The sequence below is a fragment of the Nelumbo nucifera genome, chromosome 1 (assembly GCF_055504915.1).
Source record: "Nelumbo nucifera cultivar China Antique chromosome 1, China Antique-T2T, whole genome shotgun sequence".
NCBI classification, from domain to species: Eukaryota; Viridiplantae; Streptophyta; class Magnoliopsida; order Proteales; family Nelumbonaceae; genus Nelumbo; species Nelumbo nucifera.
The window spans coordinates 35,726,507-35,752,113 of NC_142649.1; the positions used below are offsets into that span (position 1 = coordinate 35,726,507).

General features: G+C 35.5%; 1 protein-coding gene across 1 annotated transcript in view; it reads right to left on the reverse strand.

The window, feature by feature from the left end:
* Positions 1-14,308: 14,308 nt before the first annotated feature.
* Positions 14,309-25,607, reverse strand: part of LOC104608276 (zinc finger CCCH domain protein) — a 60,158-nt gene continuing 48,859 nt past the window's right edge. Inside the window, exons 9-12 of the mRNA XM_010274209.3 lie at positions 17,581-17,648; positions 16,691-16,801; positions 15,167-15,395; positions 14,309-14,492 (exon numbers count right to left, since the gene is read on the reverse strand). Of these exons, the coding sequence (XP_010272511.1) occupies positions 14,382-14,492; positions 15,167-15,395; positions 16,691-16,801; positions 17,581-17,648 (519 nt within the window). The 3' untranslated portion in view covers positions 14,309-14,381. The remainder of the gene's footprint in view (positions 14,493-15,166; positions 15,396-16,690; positions 16,802-17,580; positions 17,649-25,607) is intronic.

A 25,607-nucleotide genomic window follows, 5' to 3' on the forward strand; every position in this document is an offset into this window, starting at 1 on the left:
GGTGATCATAGTGATAGGATCGGCCCCTTTTTCGAACAAAGTGAATGATAGGGCTTACAGTCTCTCTGATGGAAACCTAAACTATCGGTAGTGGATTTTCAACTGTGTTTGAGATTTGGTTTTGCAAAATTTATATATATATATATATTTATATATATATTATGTTTTATGAAAAATGTTTGCAAAAGGTTTTAATTCTCGAGATCCATCCGAGTAGAGAGTGTGACATTCTACCTTGTAGCTAGGGGAGAGGTCCTTCCATGTCGGGCAGTGTTGTGATCATTATGGGCCGAATGGTTAAGTGTAAGAGACCATTACAGGGCTGATTACCTGATATGATTTATCTTACTTAAGTCCATTATCCTTTGATTTTCATAGGATGGCTGAATTCAATGATCATTTAGGTGTAAATGTTGGGCCCATATTGAACCCATAGTGATGCGCTTAGTGGTTCATTGCGTTTAGCAGTAGATTCAGCTAAGCCTTTTCATAGAAGCTGGGATAAACCCATGTGGACTTATGTGAGGTCATTGTGGGGTCCCACGCCATACAAATCAAGCCCAAGTTGGCCATGCAACACCTTGGGTCGTGAGCCTTTGAAGTAAATGGGCTTAAGGCCCATAATTAATAAGATTAAGTAAGCTATCACATGACCATGTGTTTTGGGTCAAATCTAGGTTTGGAAATGTGTATGGAGCACCCATCCTCTTAAGAGAATAAGGCTTATCTTTTAATAGAGTCCAGATCCAAATTAGATTTGGATAATCTCATAATTTGATTAGGAGAGTGCTCCATAAGGAGATAAAAGAAGAAGAGGGCGAACCAAACTAGAAGACCACTCTCTCTTTCTCTCTTGTTTTCTATTGTCTTCCAAGAAACCCTATCACGACTTAGACTTGTAGGACTAATAGAGATCAGTTTTCTTCTGATTTTTGCAAGAAAAATTCAGAGGAATTTCAGGCTCACCTTCTCCAATTCGATCCATGTAGTTGGGTTGCAGTTTTGCTGAATCAACTTCACCTTTACACTGCGCCATTTTTAGTGAAAGCTGGTTTTAGGATTGATTTGGACGTGAACTTCCACCTTGGGATCTGCATTTAGGGTATCCATATTAGGTATAAATCTCTCTCTTTGTTTGGTTTCAAATTTGGTCCAATTCAATGCAAGACCGATCTGAATAATGCAGGTTTTTAAAATATAGGGAATTCGATTCCTAAAAAGTTTAGAAAATTTTGAAATTTTGCTCAAATGTTTGGATCCTAACCCTTCCAACAGAGTTAATACCTTAAATGTGGAATTTAATGAGGGGGGTAAATTAAGTAGAGCTTTCAAAACTGATTATCTTAGAATTCAACCAAAATTCTTAGTCTTAGCAATCAAGACCCTTCCTCTTAAACTGAACCTAAGTCTTCTTAACAATTAAGATGTAATGGAAGTTTTAGGCTTGGTCCGTTTGGTTCAATAGTTAATCAAGAGTTTCCTATAGGATTAATCAAACCATTGAATAAGAAAAACTTGTAGCTGTAAAAATAAATATACAATAAACAGTTAAGAACTACAAATTAAACAGCTAAGAACTACAACTTGCTACCAGGTTAGTGGTTCTATAGTTAATAAAAGATTAATAACAATGAATGTAAAGAACTATAGAAAAGTAAAGGGAAATTAGAAGTAAACGAACAATAAATTCAAATGGCAGTTGCACATGGTGGTTTGTGCTTAGTAGTTAAGCACCCCTCTCTCATAAATAGCATGTAGTACCAATTTCTCTAGAGATAATGCAAAGAGAAAAGCTAAAACAACCAATGACTTTTACTAATGACAGAAGGCCTTTAGAGAGTTCATCATATGAATCTCCCTATCACATGCACTTATATTTTTAGGAGGTAACGAATAATTACGCCCTAATTTTATTTAGGTCAAACCAAAGTGGCTCCCACTGACTTTCATCAAGCCAGATTTAGATGGGCCCTAAACGGCTAGGGTTCTGCATGGTTCCTCTTGGGGTGGAAGCTGGTGTGGGGCCCACCACACAGGGAGATCATCCAATGATCTTAAGGACACCATGGCAATGATGTGCATTCAACCATGGTGTGCGAAAGAGCCACTATCGAATCAGCATGGACCGAGTGCTTATGGCCCATGTATGTAACACATCACACATCCATACATCACATGCATGAAATCCATAATTTATCCAATCAATTAAATAATTGTAAAACCCATAAATAGAGCCCATTTAATTCCATAATATTACCAATTAATATTATCTAGGTATATGGGCTGAACCGTCAAGAGCAGTTCGACCCATATAGCATTTATGCTGAATTGGGTTAAAGCAGTTTTAATAGATTAAAACTAGGTTTTACAGATGTGGGCCAAATTGCATCTTGCAATTAACCATCAATCCCTTGGCCCATGAAGGAAATTTTAGGTCTGAGAACAACCCCCATCGAACCACAGATCCGGTCTAACCAGTTTGGATCAGATATGATGTAAATCGGCCCATGTTTTGGTGTCCAGTTCAAGATTTAATTCAAGAATAATGATCTAAAAAATAAATTAATTCAAGATAATCAAATTATCGAGAAACTGAAATCAGAGGGCTGCACTGTGATTTTCTTGGATATCCTGCAAACCTACAAAGAACAGTTAATCGCAGATTGCAGAATTGATATCTGCAAAATCACAGATCGCAAAACTTGTTTCTGCGAAATCTTCTTCTCCTCTGTTGCGCGTTCCAGCAATCTCCAGATGGAAATAAAATAGAAAAACCTAATTTTTCTATTATTGCATCACATCGAATTCCTATACAATTTGTCTAAAAAAAAATTATTTATAAACCAAAATTGAATAGAAAAGAAATCGCAGGGTGTGCCATTCTTGGCACCATAAAGATTCGATCTCCATGACATGTGCAGCCCAAAATTTCAAGAAACATTCACAGAAAAATTCTATAAATATAAGAGAATAATAAAAATTTATTTTCCAGATCATCTGCCTATAATCTGGGAACCAATTCCCAGAAAAAACGCTAACTACGCAAATCGGGTAGAACGCCTTCTGCCCATTTGCACAAATTCAGATCTGATTCAATTTGGTTCAAGACTTGAACTTGGCTCTGATACCACTGAAGGGATGAGAGATCTATCACATGGATGGCCGAACCCTGCAGGAAGGTAGGGCAAAATTTCAAAAATTTCTCTCTCTCCCATCTGGGAATCGTATTCCCTATTTTAGAAAGCTGCATTTTCAAGGATCAATTTTGAACCAAATTGGACCAGATTTGAAACCAAAAGGGAGGAGAGGGATATACCTGATACGAAGTAGTAGTAACTCCCAATGAAGGTGTTCACACCCAAGGAGAAAACCAAAACCCTCTTCCACTAAAGATGACACAGTGTGTGGTGAAGCAGGATCAACAGGACGACTCTTCAGCAAGAATGGGTAGGGGTGGCAAGAATAGGGAAGAACTCTGCAGATTGCTGTGATGTGTAATTGAGAAAATTTCCCCCTTTATTTATAGCCTTCTCAGGATCAGCCTCCTAATCTAATTAGGAGAGAGTTCCTTAATTCAAATATGATATTTGGATCTTGACTATTGAATGGATAAGACTTATCTTATCCTTCAGCTAATCCTAATCAGATTATAAATCTTATCTTGCCTCCTTTTAATTAACTAACTTAAGCCCAGTTCAAATTGGGCTTTAGGCTCATTAAGTTTATGTGCTCACTTAACCTCTTAACCTACTGCCCAGTTAGCTCTCTTTGTATGGCGTGGGACCCAAACATTGATCTACACATCAACCACATGGGTTCAGCCCAGCCTTTGTTACAAGGCCTGGCCGAATTCACTGTAGGAGACAGTGAACCCCTAAGTCCATCACCACGGGCTCTTAATGGGCCCAACATTTACACTAAATGGTCATTGGGTCCAGCCACCTTATGAAAACCCAAGGACACACCTGAGAGGGCTAACAATGGCCGGAGGAGTGTTGGGAAACCAGGTCAAAACAAGCCGGACAATCAGCAGAGTGTTATAGATGTTCAAGAAGTTCAAAATTCCATTTGACACCAGAATCCCCGCCATTGAATCACCAGGTAAAATGGCAGCAAAGTTGTGGTTGTACAAGGTATTGAGACTCCTGGAATTTCTGCAATGAATCTGAAAGAAGATTTCAATGTAGTACTCATGTCTCTTAAGAAATAAGAGAAATTTGTGCAACTTAAGTCCTAATAAGAGTTATATGTGCCAACCATTTACCCATGCTGACAACCAGCTCAAAACCCCAACCTAACTATTTTCTTGTGTTCCGGGGCTACCATAGCTCAAACCAGTTAATAATCTGACTAGATCAATATGACTAATTTCCATCGACATCTCCATCATCTAAGGCTTGTCCTTACTAACCTTCATCTCCAATGTAATTTGGCCCTGCCTAAATCTAACTAATTCCCCAGATTTCCCCTGTTAGAGCTGGCACACCTCAATGGGATTTGGATTGTCAAGAATCAACCCATTGCCACATTTAGGTAGGTAAGTTAGTATCTGAAGCAAAATGACCAACTCAAATACCATATGAGAACTACTTGGTTGTAGATATAACTCTTTCAAGAAAGACAAAGTCTACGTTCAGACTATAAAATTTTCTCTTGCTAGAACAATACGAGTGATTGATGTTTGAACAGAGAAAATAAATCCCTATCCAAGCCAAGGAATGAAGGAATAGCTTTCCACGTTTGGTTTGAACATATTCTTTAAGAAAAATTTCTGATTTATCCCAGTAAAGGTTTTGTATGAACAAAAATTCCTAACCAATCAACTTATACATGGTATTTATAATGAGATACTATTTTGATGATGTGACGACAAAAACATAAAGCAGCAATAAGCCATTATGAATGGATTATGAAATAGAATTTAAGAAAATATTTTCCACCTTTCCCAATCAATTGCGCGTACAAATGTCAATTGCGGGCAGACATTGTTTCAATTACTAGTCATCCTTGGATATGACAGTCTTGAAGTGAAAATCCATAATTGTCTATATCAAAAGGATTCTTAAGTTTTTCATCAGGGGAAAAGGGGTGCAGAGAATTACCTGGAAGAAGTTGCAAGAATTGGTAGGTAAAGAGAAGAGATTGTGAAGAAAAGGATTTGCAGAAATGACCAAGTTTAAAGTCTTGAAACACCGATCAGCGGATGATAACAACGACCTGTGTAGCAGCTGGATGATATCGAGGAGTGTTGAAACGATGCATGAAACGCTAAAAAGCGACCTGTGCTTTTTGTTCGTTCAACCTAGAATGAAGACAACAGGTTTCGTTCGTTCAACCCATAACGAAGACAACAGGGGACAAGGGAAATAAGAAGGGTTTTTCGTAAATGGTATTTTTGGTATTTTGAAAAATTTAACCCGCATGTGAGTTTATAACTGATGGAAATCTAACGTTGGGTATTAAATTGACACTCGATTAAAGTATAGGGTGCCTATCGGGAATTTTTCCTAAAAAATATATATATCATAATAAAAATGAAAATTATCAAAAAAAAAACAGAATTATTAATATTCAAATTTCAGATTATGATTTACATATTTACCTATTCAAAAGTGTTGCCAAATGCCATTTCAAGCTCCAAAGTCCAAATTTAAATTCGAGTTTCCAACTTTCAGCCTTTCAGGTTGCACGTTGCAGCTTAGAAATCATAGAAAATTTGAAAAAAAACATATTAAAATAAATGAAAAAAAATCGATTTGCCAAGTTCGAGGCTTCTAGCAAGTTAGCAAATAGCAACTACAGATCTTAGTATCTTACACACAAAAAAAAAAAAAATCCTAAATCGAAATCCGAAAATGAGATATACACAACCAGAAAAAAATGAAAAACACAAAATATAAAATAAAAGACTTACCAAGAATCTACCTCTCTCTGAACTTTGAATCGCCTAGCCCAACACAAGCACCACTGACCGACAAGAAAGAAAGAAAGATGTTCAGCGGCTGGAGCTCCGGTGTCACCCAAACTCGATGCAAATGGCAAAAACGTTAAGAATTGATGTCACGGGCAACTGGAGACGTTCTATGTCTTGCAATGACTGAATCTTTGTGAGCTTGTTCGACAGTTCTATCTATTTCCTCTAGCGTTTTCATAAGGGCAAATTTCTTAAACTACCTTTATGCTTTAGCTAATTGACTAACTCTACCCTTACTGTTTGCATATTGTCTTAAAGTACCCTCAAGTTTTTTGAAGGGCAAATTCGATATTTCAAATTTTCTTTTAGTACCTAGCAGTGATGTCAGTTGTAGAAAACTTAAGGGTACTATATGACAATATGTAAACAGTAAGAGTAGAGTTAGGTAGTGTTTGAGAACACTTAAAAGAAGTGCTTCTTTTAGCAAGTACTTCTTTTAAGACATGGGGCCACACATTAAGTGGTTTTTAAGTATTTATGGGTGTTTGGTAAAAAAGTGGGGAAGTACTTTTTTTTAAGAAGTACTTTGAAAAAGTGACTTCAAGTTGGTTTTTTCTTAAGTACTTCTCCAAAAAAATAGGACGAACCAGTCCCTCATAAATATTTTATAATGCCTAAAATATCCCTCCACCCAAAAAGCACTATTCATCATCTTCTTCCTCTTGACATCAACACAACGTTTACTTTCATTCTTCCTCTCTCATTCTCTCCTACCCATCTTGATCATCCCCCTCTTCCCTAACGAGATAAAAGGAGATTTCACCCCTATTGATCGTCTTCTTGACAAGAATAGGGGAGTTGCAGCGGCAACGACCTCCCCCCCTCTGATTTGTTCTTCCAGTGGCAAATAGGGGAGTTGCAGAGAAAGTTTTACCACTCGTTGGGAAGATTGTCGACAAAAGTAAGGAGCATCTTAAGCTTGCTCCCGCCTTCAAATGCCAATCTAGCGTGCATCTCAACAGCCATAGCATCAACGACTTGCCTCAATCTTCCTATCAACGTTGAAGATCCCTCCTCTAATTCCCTCAATACACCAACCACTCGGCTCCACTTCCGCCGACTCTTCACTCGTCTACCAACCAATATAGCAGCGATTGTACACGACACTATCACACAACTCACAGCCAAACCAAAACCCACCTTCCCCATCTCCACCTCTCGCTCTCTCCTTGCTTCAAACCAGTCAAGCCATCGAAACAATATAGCCAACAAAACCACCCTTCACTCCACTCCCCCTCTTATATCTCCTTCACTTCAACTAGTATCAACGGATTGCTTTTTCTAGTGACAAACTCGGAGAACCTTCGTCGGAAATCTATGAGGACATACTGTTTGAGTAGATGCCCAAGAGAATTGCTATTGCAAAGATAAACAAATGGCAAAGAAGAAGAGAGAGATGAAGGGAGAAAGCTCTTTGTTTCCTTTTAATTATATTTATAATAATTATAATTATTTATAATAATTATTTTTATTTTTATTATGCTTATTATTATTTATTATTATTATTATTATTATTATTATTATTATTATTATTATTATTATTATTATTAATTGAATCCACATGGGGGTCCACGTGGGCTCTTAGTTGAAATGCATAGTATAACATGTGAAAAGCATTGTATATATGTATGAGCGAAGTGAGGGCTAAAATTGTCATTTGTGTCAATATAAGCACTTATGGGGAAAGTATCTTACTAAACATTCCCACCCCAATAAGTGCTTAAAAACATAATAAGTGATCTGAAAAGTGGGTTACCAAACAACCTTGGTATTCTTTTAACAAGTACTTAATCATCAAACAGGACCTTAGACAATTAGCTAAACCATAAGGGTAGTTTAAAAAATTTGCCCTTATCAAAATCCCTACAGAGAAACAAGAAAGAACAGAGAAATAAAAGGGAAAGAGGGTCAGGCTAATGTTGGGACTTTTGGGGAATTTTTAAATCTTTAAAACCTAAAATATGGAAATAAAAACATAGGTTGACATGAGATCCATCGCCCGCTAACCGGGTCATCTGGTTTAACGGTTCAATCATCTGGATCAATTATTTTATTTTTTTACTTTTCAATGATTTTTGGGGAAATGCCAAGTTTATAAGAACCAGACCCAAAAAGTCAACCGGGTGATGGTTCGAATGATTCAACTGTCCAAATCAACAACGGGTTGAAAACCTTGCCCGTTCTGTTTCCATAGCTTCTTTTTTGCCATTTCAACTTGTACAAAGTTGCTCTTGCTAGCAAATGAATAAGCCAAGAAAAGATAGAGATTATGCTGGACATCGTACTTTAGTCGACAATAAACTCGAACAGAAGCTTCAAGCCAAAAAGAAAAAAAAAAAAAACTTAAAACCTTAGTCTACCTTCTATAGTTTTAATACCAGTTTTGTATTGAACATGATATGCAAACCATCAATTGTTCTCGTAATTAGCCAAATGACCATAACACCAAATGTAACTACATACATATTTACTTGAATGTAGAGGAACATGATTCCTCTCTGTTCCTACTTCCATGATCTCTCGATTCCATCCACCTCTCCGTAGAGCTCTTTGGCAATATGATTCGCATTATCTATAAAGTATCCTAGAATCCTAGCATTGTACTACTAAGGAGCCATTATGAAGGCCTTTGTCACTGTGAAGGATTCAAGAATTCAAGAAATATTGAAACATAAATATGGAATAAGTGTATCTTGGGAATAGGAAACATTTTTGAATAAAAAGATGTAATGAAGACATTAAGAAAAGGAAACATCAAATTCCTCTTGTTTCCCACTCTCTGCTTAAGATCACATCTATAAACTAGTAAAAATGTATGTGCATTGTACGTGGCAATATCAAATGATGATGATGATAATAGTCAGCAATCAAATGACCTTACTGATTGAACCATTAGCCTACTTAATTAGGAAAATGGACTATGATTAAGACATTAATTCATTTTTTTCTTTGTATTTTAGTCATTTGTATCTTTACTAACAATAATTCTTATTTTTCAAACATATTTTTGTTTAATATGAAGAATATTTCTTATATGATGACAATAGTTGAAAAAATACTTGTATTTTTTGTTTTTCTTTATTTCAACTTTTATATTTTCTTTTTATTTTAATAATTTATTATTTTTTACAAAAACAAATCAGATCGTATCATATTCAAATGTCTGACATCTCAATTGGATTCAAATTGAAATCAATATTTATTAGATCCGGTCGAATCTTTGGATCAGATCAATATTAGAATATACCCTGATTCAAATCTGATCTGATCTATTTGCATACCTACCAAGCCACTTGCCTACGATGACCTAGCTAATTAAATTATTGAACCATTTGGCATGGTTAGTCGGGTCTTGTGTTAGACATTAATGCTCTTTAATTTTTATCATATTTTTTATCTCATTTCTATCGTTAATGAAAATAATTCTCATTAATCACACTTTTTTATATGATGAATATATAATATTATAGAATGTACCTAAAATTATCTACAAATTTCTACATTTTCTATAATTTTATGTACTTTATTATTTAACAATAACACCATATGTTGATTCATTTGACATGGATAGTTGAACCACTAACCCACCACTTGGATGGAAAAACCAATTTTCTTTTTCGGTTGGTTTAAAATCATGCATTCCATTTTCATCATCAATAAAGGTAATTCTTATTTTCACATTTATTTTTGCACGTGGTAGTATCAAATGATGATGATGATAACAATCAATAACCAAATGACCTTATTGGTTGAACTGTTACCCTGTTTAACCAAGAAAATAGACTATGATTAAGACATTAATTCATTTTTATTCATTGTATTTTAGCCATTTCTATCTTTACTAACAATAACTCTCATTTTTTCAAACATATTTTTGTTTAATATGAAGAAAATGTATGCTCAAATTTTTTATAATATTTATAAAAAAATTCTATATTCTATATTTTATTATTTAATTTATGAGATAATAAAAATTACTTATTTACCAAAAGGAAATGCAAATCCAATATATTTTTTGAACACTAGTTTTTAATATTATGGTCAAATCAATTATATATATATATATATATATTATTTATAAATAATATATGTGTTATTTATATTGCATTTTTGTAAACTTTTTATATGATGGAAATAGTTGAAAAAATACTTATATTTTTTGTTTGTTTATTTCAACTGTTATATTTTCTTTTTATTTTAATAATTTATTATTTTTTACAAAAAACAAATCGGATCGTATCATATTCAAATATCCGACATCTCGATCGGATTTGGATCCAAATCAATATTTATTAGATCCGGTCGAATCTTTGGATCATATCATATTAGAATATACCCTGATTCAAATATGATATGATCTATTTGCATCCCTACCAAGCCACTTGCCTACGATGACCTAGCTAATTAAATTAGTGAACCATTTGGCATGGTTAGTCAGGTAATGTGTTAGACATTAATGCTCTTTATTTTTTATCATAATTTTTTATCCCATTTCTACCGTTAATGAAAATAATTCTCATTAATCACACTTTTTTATATGATGAATATATAATATTATAGAATATACCCAAAATAATCAACACATTTCTACATTATCTAGAATTTTATCTATTTTTATTATTTAATAATAACATCATGTGTTTATCCATTTGACATGGATAGTTTAACCACTAACCCAAAACTTGGATGGAAAAACCATTTTGCTTTTTCGGTTGATTTTAAATCATGTATTCCATTTTCATCATCGATAAAAGTAATTCTTATTTTCACATTTATTGTTGTTTAATATGGTGAATGCATAACAATAGAACTGTATCAAAATGCTTTATACAAAGCTTATATTTTTCTTTGAGTTTATGTATGTTTGTATGTATGTATGTATGTATGTATGTATGTATGTATGTATGTATGTATGTATGTATGTATGTATGTATGTATGTATGTATGTATGTATGTATGTATGTATGTATGTATGTATGTATGTATGTATGTATATATATGTATGTTATGTATGTACATATGTATGCATGTATGTTTATTTAATATTAGTTACTTAGTTATGACATCATAGATTGATCCATTTGACCCGGAATGTTAGATCATTGACCTACTTACCATCTAGATATGGAAATTGTTTCATTTTCAAACTGGTTTTAAATTTTGTATTTCATTTATATCATTGATAAAATAATTATTGTTTTTCATACTTATTTTTGTTTATATTATTAGTATATAATATTATAGATGTGCCCAAAATTGTTTCATATTTTTTGTACTATTCTATTTTAAAAAAATATTTTTAATTATACATCATGGGTTAACCTATTATTATATATTAATTTCCCATTGGTTTTAAGTTGTATGTTTGATGTCATTTATTAATAAAATTATGTCTATTTTAGCATACTTATTTTTTAATATGACAAATATATAATAATAGAAATGTGTCCAGTTTTTTTTTTTCAATATTTTTTTTGTATTTTTTATATTTATAAATTTATATTATTTATTTATGATATCATGAAATTATTCATTTGACCCAAATGGTTGAAGTACTTATCCACCACCTAGATGGAAAATATGATTTCATTTCTAGCTTTATTTTAAAAATATAAAATTTTATTCTATTAATAATTATTATGTATGGATTTATTAGTGGAATTTAATGATGATAAACAAAAGTATTTTTTATATTTCTAAATGTGTATCATTTATTCATAACAATATGAAATTATCCATTTAAAACTACTTACCCACCACCTAGATGAAAAATATGATTTCATTTCTATATTTATTTCAAAAATATGAAATTTCATTCTATTAATACTTATTGTGTATGGATTTATTAGTGAAATTTAATGATGATAAACAAAAGTATAAATGTTGGATTCAATGAGATAGAATTTGATTTATTTAATGACTTAAATGTGAGACTTAATGAGAGGTAATTGAATGTACTTAATAGTATTCTTTTAATTACATTTTCTACCCTTTCAATGGAGATGAACTAAATTCAAGAGGAGGGGTATTTTAGTAAAAAAAATTTCTAAAAGCCAATACCTCCTCATTCGTAAGTAGTAGAGATATAGATATTGTTTGATTTGGGGAACCAAATCTTACTAAGCTAGGGCCCTATCTTTATAGTAAAGTATAAAGAATAGAGCAGAGTTGGAAATAAAAATAGAAAGGATAAATAGGAGTTAGAGATAATTTAGGAGAGATATTACAGCAAAACATATATTGAGCTAATTAAGAAGTCATGTGCATAGAGATAAAGATTCGTGAGAGAGAGAGAGAGTGAGAGTCCAATGGGAAGGGAGAGGAATGGAGAGAAGGGTGTTGGCTTGGCTTAGTGAGAGCTGAGAAGGAAAAAGAAGACTTAATGAAGAAACAGGAAAGGGGATTTGAAAAAAGAGACATGTTGGACTGACTTGGTTTATGTATATATATAGTACATATTAATAAAATATAGAAATATTTTAATTTTTCAAACTTTCAATTTGTATTCAAATTCATCGTATGTTTAATTGAACCGAGTTCAAACCAGAAAATAGAATTCGAGCTTAGAACTCAAATATAATGGTTTTTTAATCTGACCAAGACATGCCTAAGTTCGGTTTGTCTCGGTTCATTTACACCCGTAGGTTGTATAGTCCAATAGATTGGTTGAAAGCTTGGAATAGTATCTTAATAATCATTTTGCTTGAGTAACTTATTTCACTTGTCAATAATGTGTTTCTGGATTGTGATCCTAAACAAAATGACTGTTGGGTGTGAAAAGGCATTTGTCGCTCAAGAGATGTATTACGTGGGGGCCGTGCGCATCGGGTGGGCAATGGACATTTTGTATGTATATAGGGTGATCCATGGGTCCCCTTTCAACCAAATTTCAAATTACAAATCCCACCTATTAGTGTTTTAGATGGCATTTGTATAGTTTGTGATCTTGGCTCTAACCAATGATGGAGATTGGGTCTTCTTCATAGATTTTTTGATCTAATTTTAATTCAAAACATTCCTATATCTACTAGATCAAGTGGTGATGATGGCTGGTTGTGGACCTTGGAGCGTAAGGGTATTTTTTCTGTAAAATCTGCCTACAAACATCTATGCTCTATTTCAATTGACTCTCAAAATGGTGCATTTTGGAGGAGGTTCTGGAAATTGAAGATTTACCCAACGATTTTATTATTTTTATGGAAATTCTTACATGGAGGACTGCATGCATAGGATAAGCTTTTTGGTGTAAAGCCTGACCGTTATGCCCTTTTGGGTGTAACCACATTGAATCATCAAAGCATTTATTTTGGTATTATTCATTTTGTAGAACTATTTGGTTTGGGTCTTCTTTATCATGGAGACCATATCAACTTTCAAATATAAATATTGCTGATTGGTTTCGAAATTTTGTGATTGGTGCACAGGGTCATTATGAGGAGATGATGTCTGACCTAATTTTCATGACTGTTGTGGAAGATCTAAGACACTCGTAACAAATGCATTTTCCAAGGGTATTTGGCTCAGCCAATGGAAGTACTTCAGCGTGTGTACCGTTTCTGTAGGGAATGAGGTAATATTCTACAAACAACAATACATGAGGATGTGGGGGTTCAACACACGTATAGGAGTAAAGAATCAAACTGTGTCTCTACTGAGGCGGATGTCATTATTTACACTGATGTTGCTATCAGAGATGAATCCAATTCTGCTACATGGGTAATTACTGACGTAAATAATATGTTCATCAAGGCAGGAGTTACTCCATCTCCTCTTTGTGATGTTGAAGGTGTGGAAGCATGGATATTCTGTCTGCTTTAAAGCATCGCTCGGCATTTCATCATCAAAAAATCTGTGGTAAATGCCAATCTCAATGTAATTACTGCCTTGCAAGGGACATTGCTCTCTTCTACATGGGCTGCCCAACCAGTTATATCTGACATTATATGAACGTTGCTACTTGTTTTGATGATTTAAATTTGATTTCTCATACTTTCGCTACAAGGTTTAGGGGAATTCAACATGAATCTGTTTGGGTTTCTCCTGATGTACTCGACTTTTTTAACACTTGAAATTTTAATTGCACAAAAAAAAAAAAAAAAACTCAAAATATGCCTTGAATTTGGCTTGGCTCGACTCATTTACACCTGATGAGTGTTCTTAGCTGTTAGATATGTCAATTATTAAATTAGTACATCACAACACTTAAATTAAATTTCTGAAATTTCAACTTCAAATATTAGTAATAATAAGTAATAAAACATAACACAACCCCCCCCCCCCCCCCCCTGGCATCCATAGAACAGAAAAAGAAAAAGAAAAAAAAAACAGGATAAAGAAGACAGAAAAGGGCGTCAACATATGCATTATACATAATTTACTTGTACATACATAAGTATCACAACTTGGTCTAATTTGGGGAGAGAAAATGCACCCGTGCAAGTGGGTATTCTTTTCCAGCTATCCAAACACCAGTTTGTGACCACTGCACATCTTCCCAGTCGAGATTCTCCTCCAATACCTGTCAAAAGAAAAAGTTCAGGACCGGCCAGGCCAACGAAACAGAACACTTGGCAAAACAACTGTCAACCTGAGCTAACTTGATTGTAAGTATCAGTAGGTTTAGTGAAAAGCACTGGACCATAGTCACCCCACAAGGCAAACTGGATGGCTAATACAGAGTTAACAGCAACTCTTTTCGTCCCCTTACATTTTCCCTTGATAATGCACTCCAATAAATTTCCATTTTTTCTGTTGGCTGGGTTTACAACATTCAATGATGAAGTACAAATGGCAAAGTCACCACCATCCAAACAAATGAGTTGGTCAATCTGATAACATGAAATTCCCCTACTGTTTACTCAACAAAAATTTGACTTGATAATGAAGATAGTTCACCAAGGAGGGCTGATTTTTGGCCAAGGCAACCCACCTAGGCAGGTTAAGCACTAGTTTGGTTCAAAACACATACGACTGCATCCTGCATGTAAGCCAGATGAATGACCAGCTGGTCTGAGAGGCAGCTTAAGTTTCGACTTGTCATGACAGAACCTCCCATCTCCACAAAAAGGATGCATTTTCTTCATACATTGTAAAAATGATTTCTCTTTTGTACATCTGAATATGTGTGTGTGTGTGTTTAAAGTCCCATATGCTCAGGATAAGTGTCAGGATTGAAGGATCAAGAGAGAGTACCTCCAGATGTTCAAGGGGCAGTGGGATACCGATTGTTCTCATGACTTTTTGGGGAAGGGGTTTCTTACAGTGAGACCACCGAAATACATTGACAGTCATTGTTTCACGGTCCACACTTCTTTCACCATTTTGGGCATGTGAATTATGAGTTTGATGTTTTTCTGTCTCTCCTTCCATTGCCTGAGAGTTTGCACTGATCATTTTCTCCCCATTGAAACAAAGCTCGTACCTTCAGCCATCCAGAAAGAAGTTGATGGGCAAATGAGAGAGAGAAAGAGAGATTAGCACAAATTTATGGATGAGCAAGAATGTGAAGCAAATCTCATGGATTTGACAGATTGTAAATGCTATATAAAAGTACTATTTGAACTGAGTTTTATTTTGGTGTGCTCATTTATTATATAGTTGTTGCATAATATTGATGTTTCAAAACTTTAATTGAGCTTTTAACTATTTCTTTAGTTTAGCAACATTAAATTAAAACAAAAGAATCCATATAAGAAAACTGCCAAATTGCGAGAAATATTACTCATTGTTACCATTAACCAACAAGTTGCAAGAAATATTGCTTAGAATTACCATATAATGCATAAGATAAACAGGTAAAAACGATGGAACAGCAACAAAAAGCATCTAAGCTGACCAGACATTTTGCTCGGTAAGAACATCATTCAACTTGGTTTGAGAATTGACCCAGGCCTGTAAAACTAGATTTTGTGGTGGACCAAATAATGTGGATGGAAAGCATCTGAACAGAAGAGGCATTTTGAACAGTTTCTTAACACATGTTTACTTTGCTAGGTTTGAGAATTGACCTATGCCTGTGAAACTTGGAACTGTTTCACCTCTAGTTGTCTAGGACCTTGTAGAGCAAATGGTCACTTTAATTTGTCCGAATCAGTCCAAGAAACAACAGAATAGCCTTAGCGAGAGAGAGAGAGAGCGAGAGAGAGAGAGAGAGAGAGAGAGAGAGAGAGCTAACAGGCACTGAGTACAAAGGCACGGGCACAAATTAGGTATATGGGACGATGGTTTAGAGAAGCAAGGAAGTATAAGAGCAAAAACATCAGACAATCTGATTGAAAGGCACGTATTTATGTGCATTAATATGCATATGCCATAGGTTAGGACTGTACCCAATCTACCCCTCCCCAGACCCCAGATGGCTGGGACCAACATTGGGTAATGGGCCTTTATGGCCTTTTATATGCATATGGCTTCAAGCTATATGTCAAATATATGTCTAACCAAATGGGTTGGAGCTGATCACTGGTCACACCAGAGGGATTGATTGAACCCCTTGTAAAATTAATGTAAAATTTTGATTCTGAGCCTCATGACTATGTTGGCCAATTCACTTTGTTCTTTGCATTGGTATGCAAGCAACAATCTAATCCTAAACTTCATACTACAACAAATAGCTAACAGTCACTGATTATGTAGTTTGTTGCATACAAAAAAAAAAAGCTCAAAATAATAAATACAGTCATTAGCCATATATTGAAAACAATGATATATAAAAACCTGTTTGAATGTGTTTCTAAGTACAAAACTTCTCCCTTCTTCAAGCGTGCAGAAGTATAGAGGGGCTTCTTCAATCCTTTATCAGCAACTATGCTTATACTGTATTTAATCCTGAAACAGACCTCAATACCACAAAAAGTGAGTTCATGAAAACATTTCTTTTCTAGATCAGTGGCAGATATTATACTCATTGGAAGTGTAAGAGAGTATGTATACAAGATGTGCAAGAAAGGATGAGACTGGAAAAAAAAAAGTAAAATCCTCTGACCCTGGGCCCCAACATTCAAGTAAGGCCTAAAAGCCTAGAATAGACAAGAGAAACCCAACTAAATTCAGCCCCTGAAGCCCCAAACAAGAAGCATGAAAACAACCACAAGAGATCATAGCTTCCAATAACCAAGGAATTCCAGACTGGCAAGGAGAACCCAATTACAGACCCTACCAAGTCCCACCTACCTGCAATCTAAAAGAGAGCCATGTGCCCCTTGCTTCTCCCTCTTGAAAACCAACTTTTTTCATGAACAAAAACTGTAACAAAACGAAGCACCTAAGATCTGTGGAAAAAAAAAAAAACACCATATCCACAATTGTAAGCTAGGTAACTGTCCACTCTAGACCTTCTAGTTATAGAGCATCCCTTGGGCCATAGATCCAGAAACAAAAGTTAAGAAGACTAAAACCATCCAATTGATTGGTGTTGTAAAAACTTTCAGACTGCCCAAATATAGATGAGATCAGAAGGCCAGGATGGTGCATTCTAGCAAGACCTGGAGCCAAAGTTGTTTAAGGAAACCACATTCATTAGAACAATCCCCACCCCCACCCATAAATATAAACAAAAAAACGAAAAGTGAACAAAACAAAACTATTGGAGAAGAGTTGAAGTATACCAAGGTTCATTGCATAGGTTGTACTGTATGGTGACCTCTCGAACAAATCTTTGCTGTCGCAATGCATTCTACATAAGAGAATGTATTAGCTGAGTTTCAATTGTAAACTTCCAAATTGAGAAAAAAAGCTTACCAAAATTCAAATTTCTATGCATTCAACTGTGAATTTTAACATTGACAAAAGAATGAGCAAAAAAACAAAAAGGACTTGGAATTCATCAAAAAAAAGGGCTTGGTTGGAGGTAAAAAGAAATCATTAACGATAGATGTGTCACTGAACAGAATGGAACGGTGAAACATGATTGATGATGATTACATTTCTGGTTTGGCATTCGAAATTTTAAGATGGTTATTTTTAGGAAATAAAATATACAGGTGTTGGCTGTAGGGAAGCAAGTCTATGTTAGCATAGAACAAGGACTTAAATATCGATATGATACATCCGATACAGGGGTAACATATCAGTATTGACCAAGGGTGATACAGGAAATGCTATAACTATGCCTATATCATCTGAGTCGTGCGTGCCGAATCTATACGCATTCGTATCGGCCCGTATCGTAATATATCAGTCGACCGCACCCATACGGGACGATACAGATCAATGCACTTGCATGTTTACACGTAAAAAACGCAAATGCAATAAATCGAACCCACACCACCCAGCACTAAAGCTTTGATCCATTAGGCCCACCTTTCACCTTCTGTTGATAAATGAAACAAAATAATATTTTATCAATTCCAATGTCCACATTTGTGTTCAACAAATCTAACTAAATAAAAAAGATAATATTCAACACTAGTATTCCGTAAACTAATAGAATAAATAATTTCTCAACTCCACATTTATATCAAAAAATGGTTTCTAATCTCAAGAAATTTATACAAATAAAGATAATATGTATTGGAACTTAATAGAACAATTATTTTATTACTTAATATTTATAAATTTGAACATAATATGTATCTTAAAATTTTATAAATTATTAATTAATATTTTAATTTGAATTAAATAAAAACATATATATTATTTATAAAAATAAAATATTATTTACAAAATACTCAAGAGTATAATATAAATTAAATTTGTCAAATTCACTAATCTACTTTTTATATCAAAGAATAATTTTTATTTCATAAAATTTATAAAAATAAAATATTAATAATGAAATAATTATTTTAGTAATTAAAATTTAAGAATTTGCATATGATATGTATCTTAGAAATTTTAACATATTTGATATATTTTAAATTAAGATTATATATTTGTATAAATTATTAATTGATATCTTAATAACATGTTTATTGTTTATAAAAATAAAAGTGTTATTTACCAAACATTTGATAGTTACTTTTAGTTTACTTTTTTGTTAATGATAAAAATTAAAAATAGTAAAATAAAAAATAATTGATATAATAATCCACATATAATATTTGCATATGTTTTGTGCCTTGGAAGGTTGGCAAGTGTAGCCTTAATTAAAGTCAGCCTACCCCCTATTGAATTGTAATTCTTTTTCCAAGCCGCCAAGCACTTATCAAATTTCTCCACAATAGGGGCCCAGAAACTACTTTCTTTAGGGTTGGCTCCTAAGGGTAGCCCTAAGTATGTCAAAGGCCAAGAAGAAATATTGCAACCTAAGCATTCTGCAATGGATTCAATCTCCTTATTCTCCAAGTTTACTCCAACCACACAACTTTTATCAAAATTTACCTTCAAGTTGGAGACTCTCTCAAAAGTACTTATTAAAATCTTAAGGTTCTCCACTTTGCTCAACTCATTCCCTTCACAGAAAATAACAATATCATCAACAAACTAAAGGTGAGTTACTAGAATGCCTCTACTCCCTATTCTCCATCCCTTTATTTGGCCCTCCTCATCTGCTTGGGAGATCATCCTACTAAAGACATCAACAACAAGTGTAAAGAGGAAAGGGGAGAGTGGATCCCCTTGTCTTAAGCCTCTATTGGCTGGAAAAAAATCCTTAACCACCCCATTCACCAACACTGAATAACGACAAGAGTTTAAGCATCCTCTTATCCAATTACACCATTTATCCCCAAATCCACGTCTACTTGACATCTCTAGCAGGAAACTCCAATCCACTAAGTCATAGGCTTTCTCCAAGCCCAGTTTGCAAACAAATCCTTTCCTGCCCGATCTCCTTATCTCTTCCACACTCTTGTTTGCAATAAGGATTTGATCTGTAATTTGTCTGTCCTATATAAAGGCTCCTTGTGCTTGGCTAACAAGAGAGGGGAGAACTGCTTTGATCCTCCTAGAGAGCACTTTTGCCAGAATCTTATAGATGCTTGTCACCAGGCTAATTGGCCGAAAATCTTTGGGGTGTCTGGCATCATTCTTTTTGGGAATTAAGGCTATAAAGGTGGCATTGATTCCAGGACTCACAAAATGTTTATCCTCAAATTCTCTAAATACTCCAATTAAGTCTTCTTTGACTATGTCCCAACAGTCCTAATAAAATGCCATTGTAAATCCGTCAGGACCCGGTGCCTTAGCCCTATCCATAGAAAAAACAACTTGTTTAATTTCCTCTTCCTCAATCATTCTTTCCAACCATCCCTTATCTGTTTGGTTCAAAATTGGCCAATTCTCCTCCCCCACTATTAACCGATTCTCTAAGGGTCTTTGAAAGATGGATTTGAAGTGATCCACAATCCTACTAGCAATCTCCTCTTGAGAGGTTATCTCCACACCATCAACCTCAAGCTTTAGTATCAAAATTTTCCTCCTTCTCCCATTAGCCAAAGCATGAAAGAATTTGGTATTCCTATCCCCTTCCTTGATCCACTTATGTCTGGATTTTTGTCTCCAAGAGATCTCCTCCCTCAACAAAGCCTCCTTTAACTCCTTTTTCAGTTTCCTCCTCATTTCTCTGTCTTGCTCATCCATCATCCCTTGGGATTCTTTTGCATCTAACTCCTCAATCTGAACCAATAATCTAGCTTTTACCTCTTCCACTCTTCCAAATTGATCCTTATTCCATTCTTTTATTTTGCCTCTCAACCTTTTTAATTTTTTGTGGAATCTAATCCCATCCCATTTCACTTCTCTCATCTCTTCACTCCACCATTCCTTAACCTTAGGCAAGAAGTCCGGGTGTCAGCCACATATTTTTAAACTTGAATGGTCTAGGTCCATTACCAAGAGGTTCTTGTCCTACTTCTATAGGGTAGTGATCAGAGGTTATCCTAGGTAGGGCCTTAGCCACCAAACCTCTCCAGTGGTTCTCCCAACCCCCATTAAATAGGAATCTATCAAGCTTTGAGCAAGTTGGGTTTTCTTGGAAGTTGGACCAAGTGTAGGTAGCCTGTAGTAAAAGAAGCTCCCGTAACTCACAGGAATTTATGAAGTCATTGAACTTCCTCATACTAGTTGTAATGGCCTGCCTAGGATTATATGACTCATTTGTGAATCGTATTGCATTAAAATCCCCCCCCAAACACCAAGGACCTTTCCACAAACCTTGAATTCCATGAAGCTCCTCCCATAACTCATTCCTCTCTGTGATTATTTGGACCATACACATATGTTAGCACCCAAATAAATCCATCTTCCACAATTCTAAATTTTAGGGATACAGTGAAGTTTCCTATTAGCTCCTCTATTGGTTCTGCGAAGTCCTCCCTCCACAAAGTTACTATTCCCCCCGAGGCTCCCCACGACGGAGTTGAGCACCATCTTACCCCTCTTATTTTCCAGATCTCCCTGACCCACCTTCTATCTAGTTCAGCCAATTTTGTCTCCTGCAACATCACAACATCACAACATCAGGCACTACCCAAACCCCTTACATTCCAGCTTTGTATCTTCATTACCTTTCAAGAATTTAGCCCTCCAATATAGTGTTCATTTAGAACCCTTCTTTCATTCCCCTCTGCCACTGAACTCGATATCCCCTTCAATGTCCATTATTAGTCTCTCTACTTCAGACTTTTTCTTCTTTTTCCTACCCTTATTTCCCACTAACTTCCTATTCTGCCCTTTATTTCCTAATTCCTGCCCCAATCTATTGGTTATTGCCTCTGATTCAGGGTTTTTTGGAGCCACCTCTATCATTTCCTCCTTCTGTTTATATTCCTCCAGCAGTGCACAAATCTACTCCCAAATCCATTCTAACTCCTCTTGTTTCCTTTCTAACAACCCAATTCCCTTCTCTGATCGAACTCCATCATTATCAATCACCACTTCCCTGCTACCAGTTGGTTGGTCTGGTTGGGATTCCAGGACATCTGTTACAGGCAGAGAACCCAAGTTAGTATCTAAAACCAAATGAACAGGCTTACCTGGAATTAGCATAGATGGTTGCATGTGGACCGGTTGTTGGGTATCAATTCTTGGAGTCAGGACTAGGCCCTTCCCCTTTTCTAGACTCAGCCATGGAAGCGGACTAGGTACAACAAATACTTCCTCACCCTCTACAGTCATAGAAACTTCACTTCTCTTTCCCTTTGCGTGAATCCTTAGGTAAGGCTCCAAGTCTGATTCCTATCTCTCTGGCCCGATGTCCTAACTAGGCTGCACATATGGAATGGACTCGTTTATTGGCTGGGATGCACTCTGCCTTACCTCTTTAAGTGTTCCCAACTCCACCTGTCTTTTGTATAGCATACCCAATTTGGGAAAGATCTGTTCTCCGCTGCTAAGGCTCACTCTTCTTTGCATTTTGATATTAACAGAATCTTGTGAATTCGTTTCCTCCTCTAAGAATAACAGTTCAGTGTTTAGGCTACCCTCTTCCAGTATATCTCTTTGTTTTTGGAGGTCGATACTTTCCAAGCTAATGGTTTCTTCCAAATCTGAATCGGAATCAGAAAGTTCTTCATCGTCTATCAATCTTTCCGAATCAGAGTCAAAAACTTCACTACTCTTCACACTCCTGGGGTTACGGCATTCCTGTTCCTTATGCGGCATCTTCTTCGAGGGTCTCCACTGTAACGAGCTGGAGACCTTCACTGAACTGTTCGAACGAGAGAAAGGGCTTGAGGAAGACGATGGTATACGGATTTTACTGTCTACCTGAGGAGCCAACCTTTTCACGTGCTCCTTTAAGTTTTCACGCGCCCCCCTCACTCTTGGGTCTTTTAAGCATAGCCCACTTAACTTTTCGGGCCTACTGGGCCCAGAATTACAATTTAGAGATGGGCCTGCTGGTTGGACCCCTGTGCATATTCCTGAGGCTACCAATACCTCTACCCGACCCGATGAATCACCTCCCTCCTCCCGTATTGCACTCAGACAATTCATCTCCACTAGAGTAAATTGCTTAGGTCCACAAGCAACTGCCTGAGTGATGAGTGCACAAATTACACATATTTTATGAGGCTTTATGCATGGTTTTTATGCTAGTTTGTGTGAGTTTTACCCAAATTCAGCTTAATTTCAGGAAATCTTCAAAGGAAACCAATTCAGGAGAAAGAAAGCATAAAACAAGGAAAAATGAGCTAAATTGAAGGTAATTCAGCCCAGCTGAGAGAGTCAAGAGAGGGTCATTCGGCCCATGCAACACTCTTTGGGAGATACCCAAAGAGAGAGCCTAGCCACAGCATTCCAAGGGAGCCTATTTGGCCTAGCAAGGAGGAGGCCCATTGGCAGCCCATTAGCAGCCCAAGAGAAGCTAGGGGCGGCAACTTCTAGAAAGTTCAAGAGAAGCTAGGGGCAGCAACTTCTAGAAGGTTCAAGAGAGGCTAGGGGCGGCAACTTCTAGAATTCTTGGAGAGCTGAAGGAAAAACTATTTAAGGAGGTTTCTTGGAGGAAAAAAGGGTTCAAACACTTCGAGACTTCAGCCCTTTGGGGAGATTCAAACCTTGAGTTCGAATTCTTGGAAGGAGAAGAGAGAGATAGGCGCAAGAGAGGAGATTCAAGCAATTTCAAGAGGAGAAGCTGAATTCGAAAGGAGAAGAAGCCATTGGAGATCTAGGTTGTCTTCTTCCTTGAATTTTGCACATTTGGTAATCGAATTCAGCTAGGGATGATATGTATTTTTCTCCATAAATTTTTCTTTCTTGCTGTAATTTCAAATTTGTAATTAGCTTTCTATGTAATTTCGAATAGAGTAGATGCAATCTTGATGTTTCTTGATTAGGAATTTGATTGTAGAACTGCTAGCCGAACTGTTGTTTTGTAATTTCAGATTTTGATTTTATAATGTCTGAATTGCTTGAGAAAGAATTCAGGCAACATTAATTCTGTTTGGCCGAACTGTTCTTCATTCTTGGAAGTTCTAGAGTGCTTGAGAAAGACTCTAGAATTTCGGATCTACTAATCAAGAACCGAATTGAGTGTGAGTTTAGAGATAACTTGCACAATTCGATTGGTGTTCATTCAGCTGAAATGTTGCCCTAGAATTGCTAGATCTTAGCATAGGTTGAACATGCGCTTGAGAGAGGCTGTTCATTGCCTTGGGGTTTCACCAAACCAAGGCTGAATCCTAATCTACTCGAATGACCTAGAGAACTAATTGCTTAATCAATTTTGTGCATATTTAGCTTGTCTTCTCAGCTTGCAGGCAAGGTGTTTGATCCAATTTCTTAGAGATAGTTTGTTAGCTAGGATTTCAGTTTTGGGATTAGATATACATTTCAGTTTATCAGATAAGAGAAGGCTAATGTATTACTAGTAGTTGCTGCATAAGTCCTCGTGGGAAACGATACTCTATTACTTGTGCCGTTAGTGCACTTGCTAGTGTAGCAAATACGCATCAAGTTTTTGGCGCCGTTGTCGGGGACTTATTGCAGCAATATTAGGAACTATTAGCCACTGTTAATCTGATTTCTAACTCTGTGCATTGTAGTTCAGATTTGTGTGCATTAACCTCTGTTGCTGATTTAGGTAGTTTTTTTTCTTATAGCCAATTGTCTCTAACATAGGTTGTTCTAGTTCAATAGTGTAGTTGATCTTTAGTTCTATAGATTACAGTTCAGATCTGCACACACTAACCTACATTACTGATTTAGGTAATCTCTTTTTTCTTGCCGAATGTTTGTAATTCTGTACTAGGTAATCTGATTTTTTTTCTGTATATTAGGTTCAGATCTGTAGATAGAGTAACTTCCCTTGCTGATATAAGTAGTTTTCATGCTTATTGTTAATTGCCTTTATCTTAGTTTGTTGTTCTAGTTTCAGTTGTGTAGCTAGTTTTGGATTTCTTTCTCCTTGCCGAATGCATCTAGCTTAGGTTGTTGTTCTTGTTTCTGTAGAATGTAGCTTCTTGATTCTATAGGTTATTTTGCTGATGTGGTAAATTTCAGATCTGTGTTTTGTAGGAAGAACTCTATAGCTTGCTGTTATAGATTTCATTTCTGATTTGATAGATTTCTGACTTGCGAGATTTCGATCTGTAGTAGGATTCAGATTTGTATATAGTAACCTTCAGTACTGATATCAATAGTTTTCTTTCCTATTGCTGATTTGCTTAGTTTTTGGTGGTTGTTCTAGTCTTGGTAGTGTAGCTGAATTTTTGTTCTGTATACTCTATAAAAATAGTGTAGTTCAGATCTGTACACATTAACCTTTATTGCTGAAATCATAAATCAGATCTGTGCACACACAAAAATAGCTATTCTTGTTGCGGTAGAGTGTAGTTTCTTGAATCTATAGGTCATTTCTCTGATTGGACAGAATCCTGTAGGCTTTTTTTTTTTCTTTTTAGCTAGCTTCTGTGTTTTGTAGATAGCTGATTGTTCTTCTTGCCGATTGGCTTTATCTTATGTTGCTGTTATAGTTTCAGTAGTGTCAAGTTTTCTTGATTTGATAGACTACTTTTCTGATTTCAATCGTGTATATTAGATTTCAGATCTGTCCACATTAGTTTCCAGCCAGCTGATTGTTCTTTTTCTTAAGGTTTTTCTTTTTAGATAGCATTCAGTCTTTGCCTTGTAAATTGTTGCTACAGTAGTGGTTAACAGTACTTCTTTATTAGGATTGTTGATTGTTTGATTATTTACATTTCTGATTGGTGTACATTAGTCTTTTTTATTGCTTTGACTTGTATAGTTTATGACA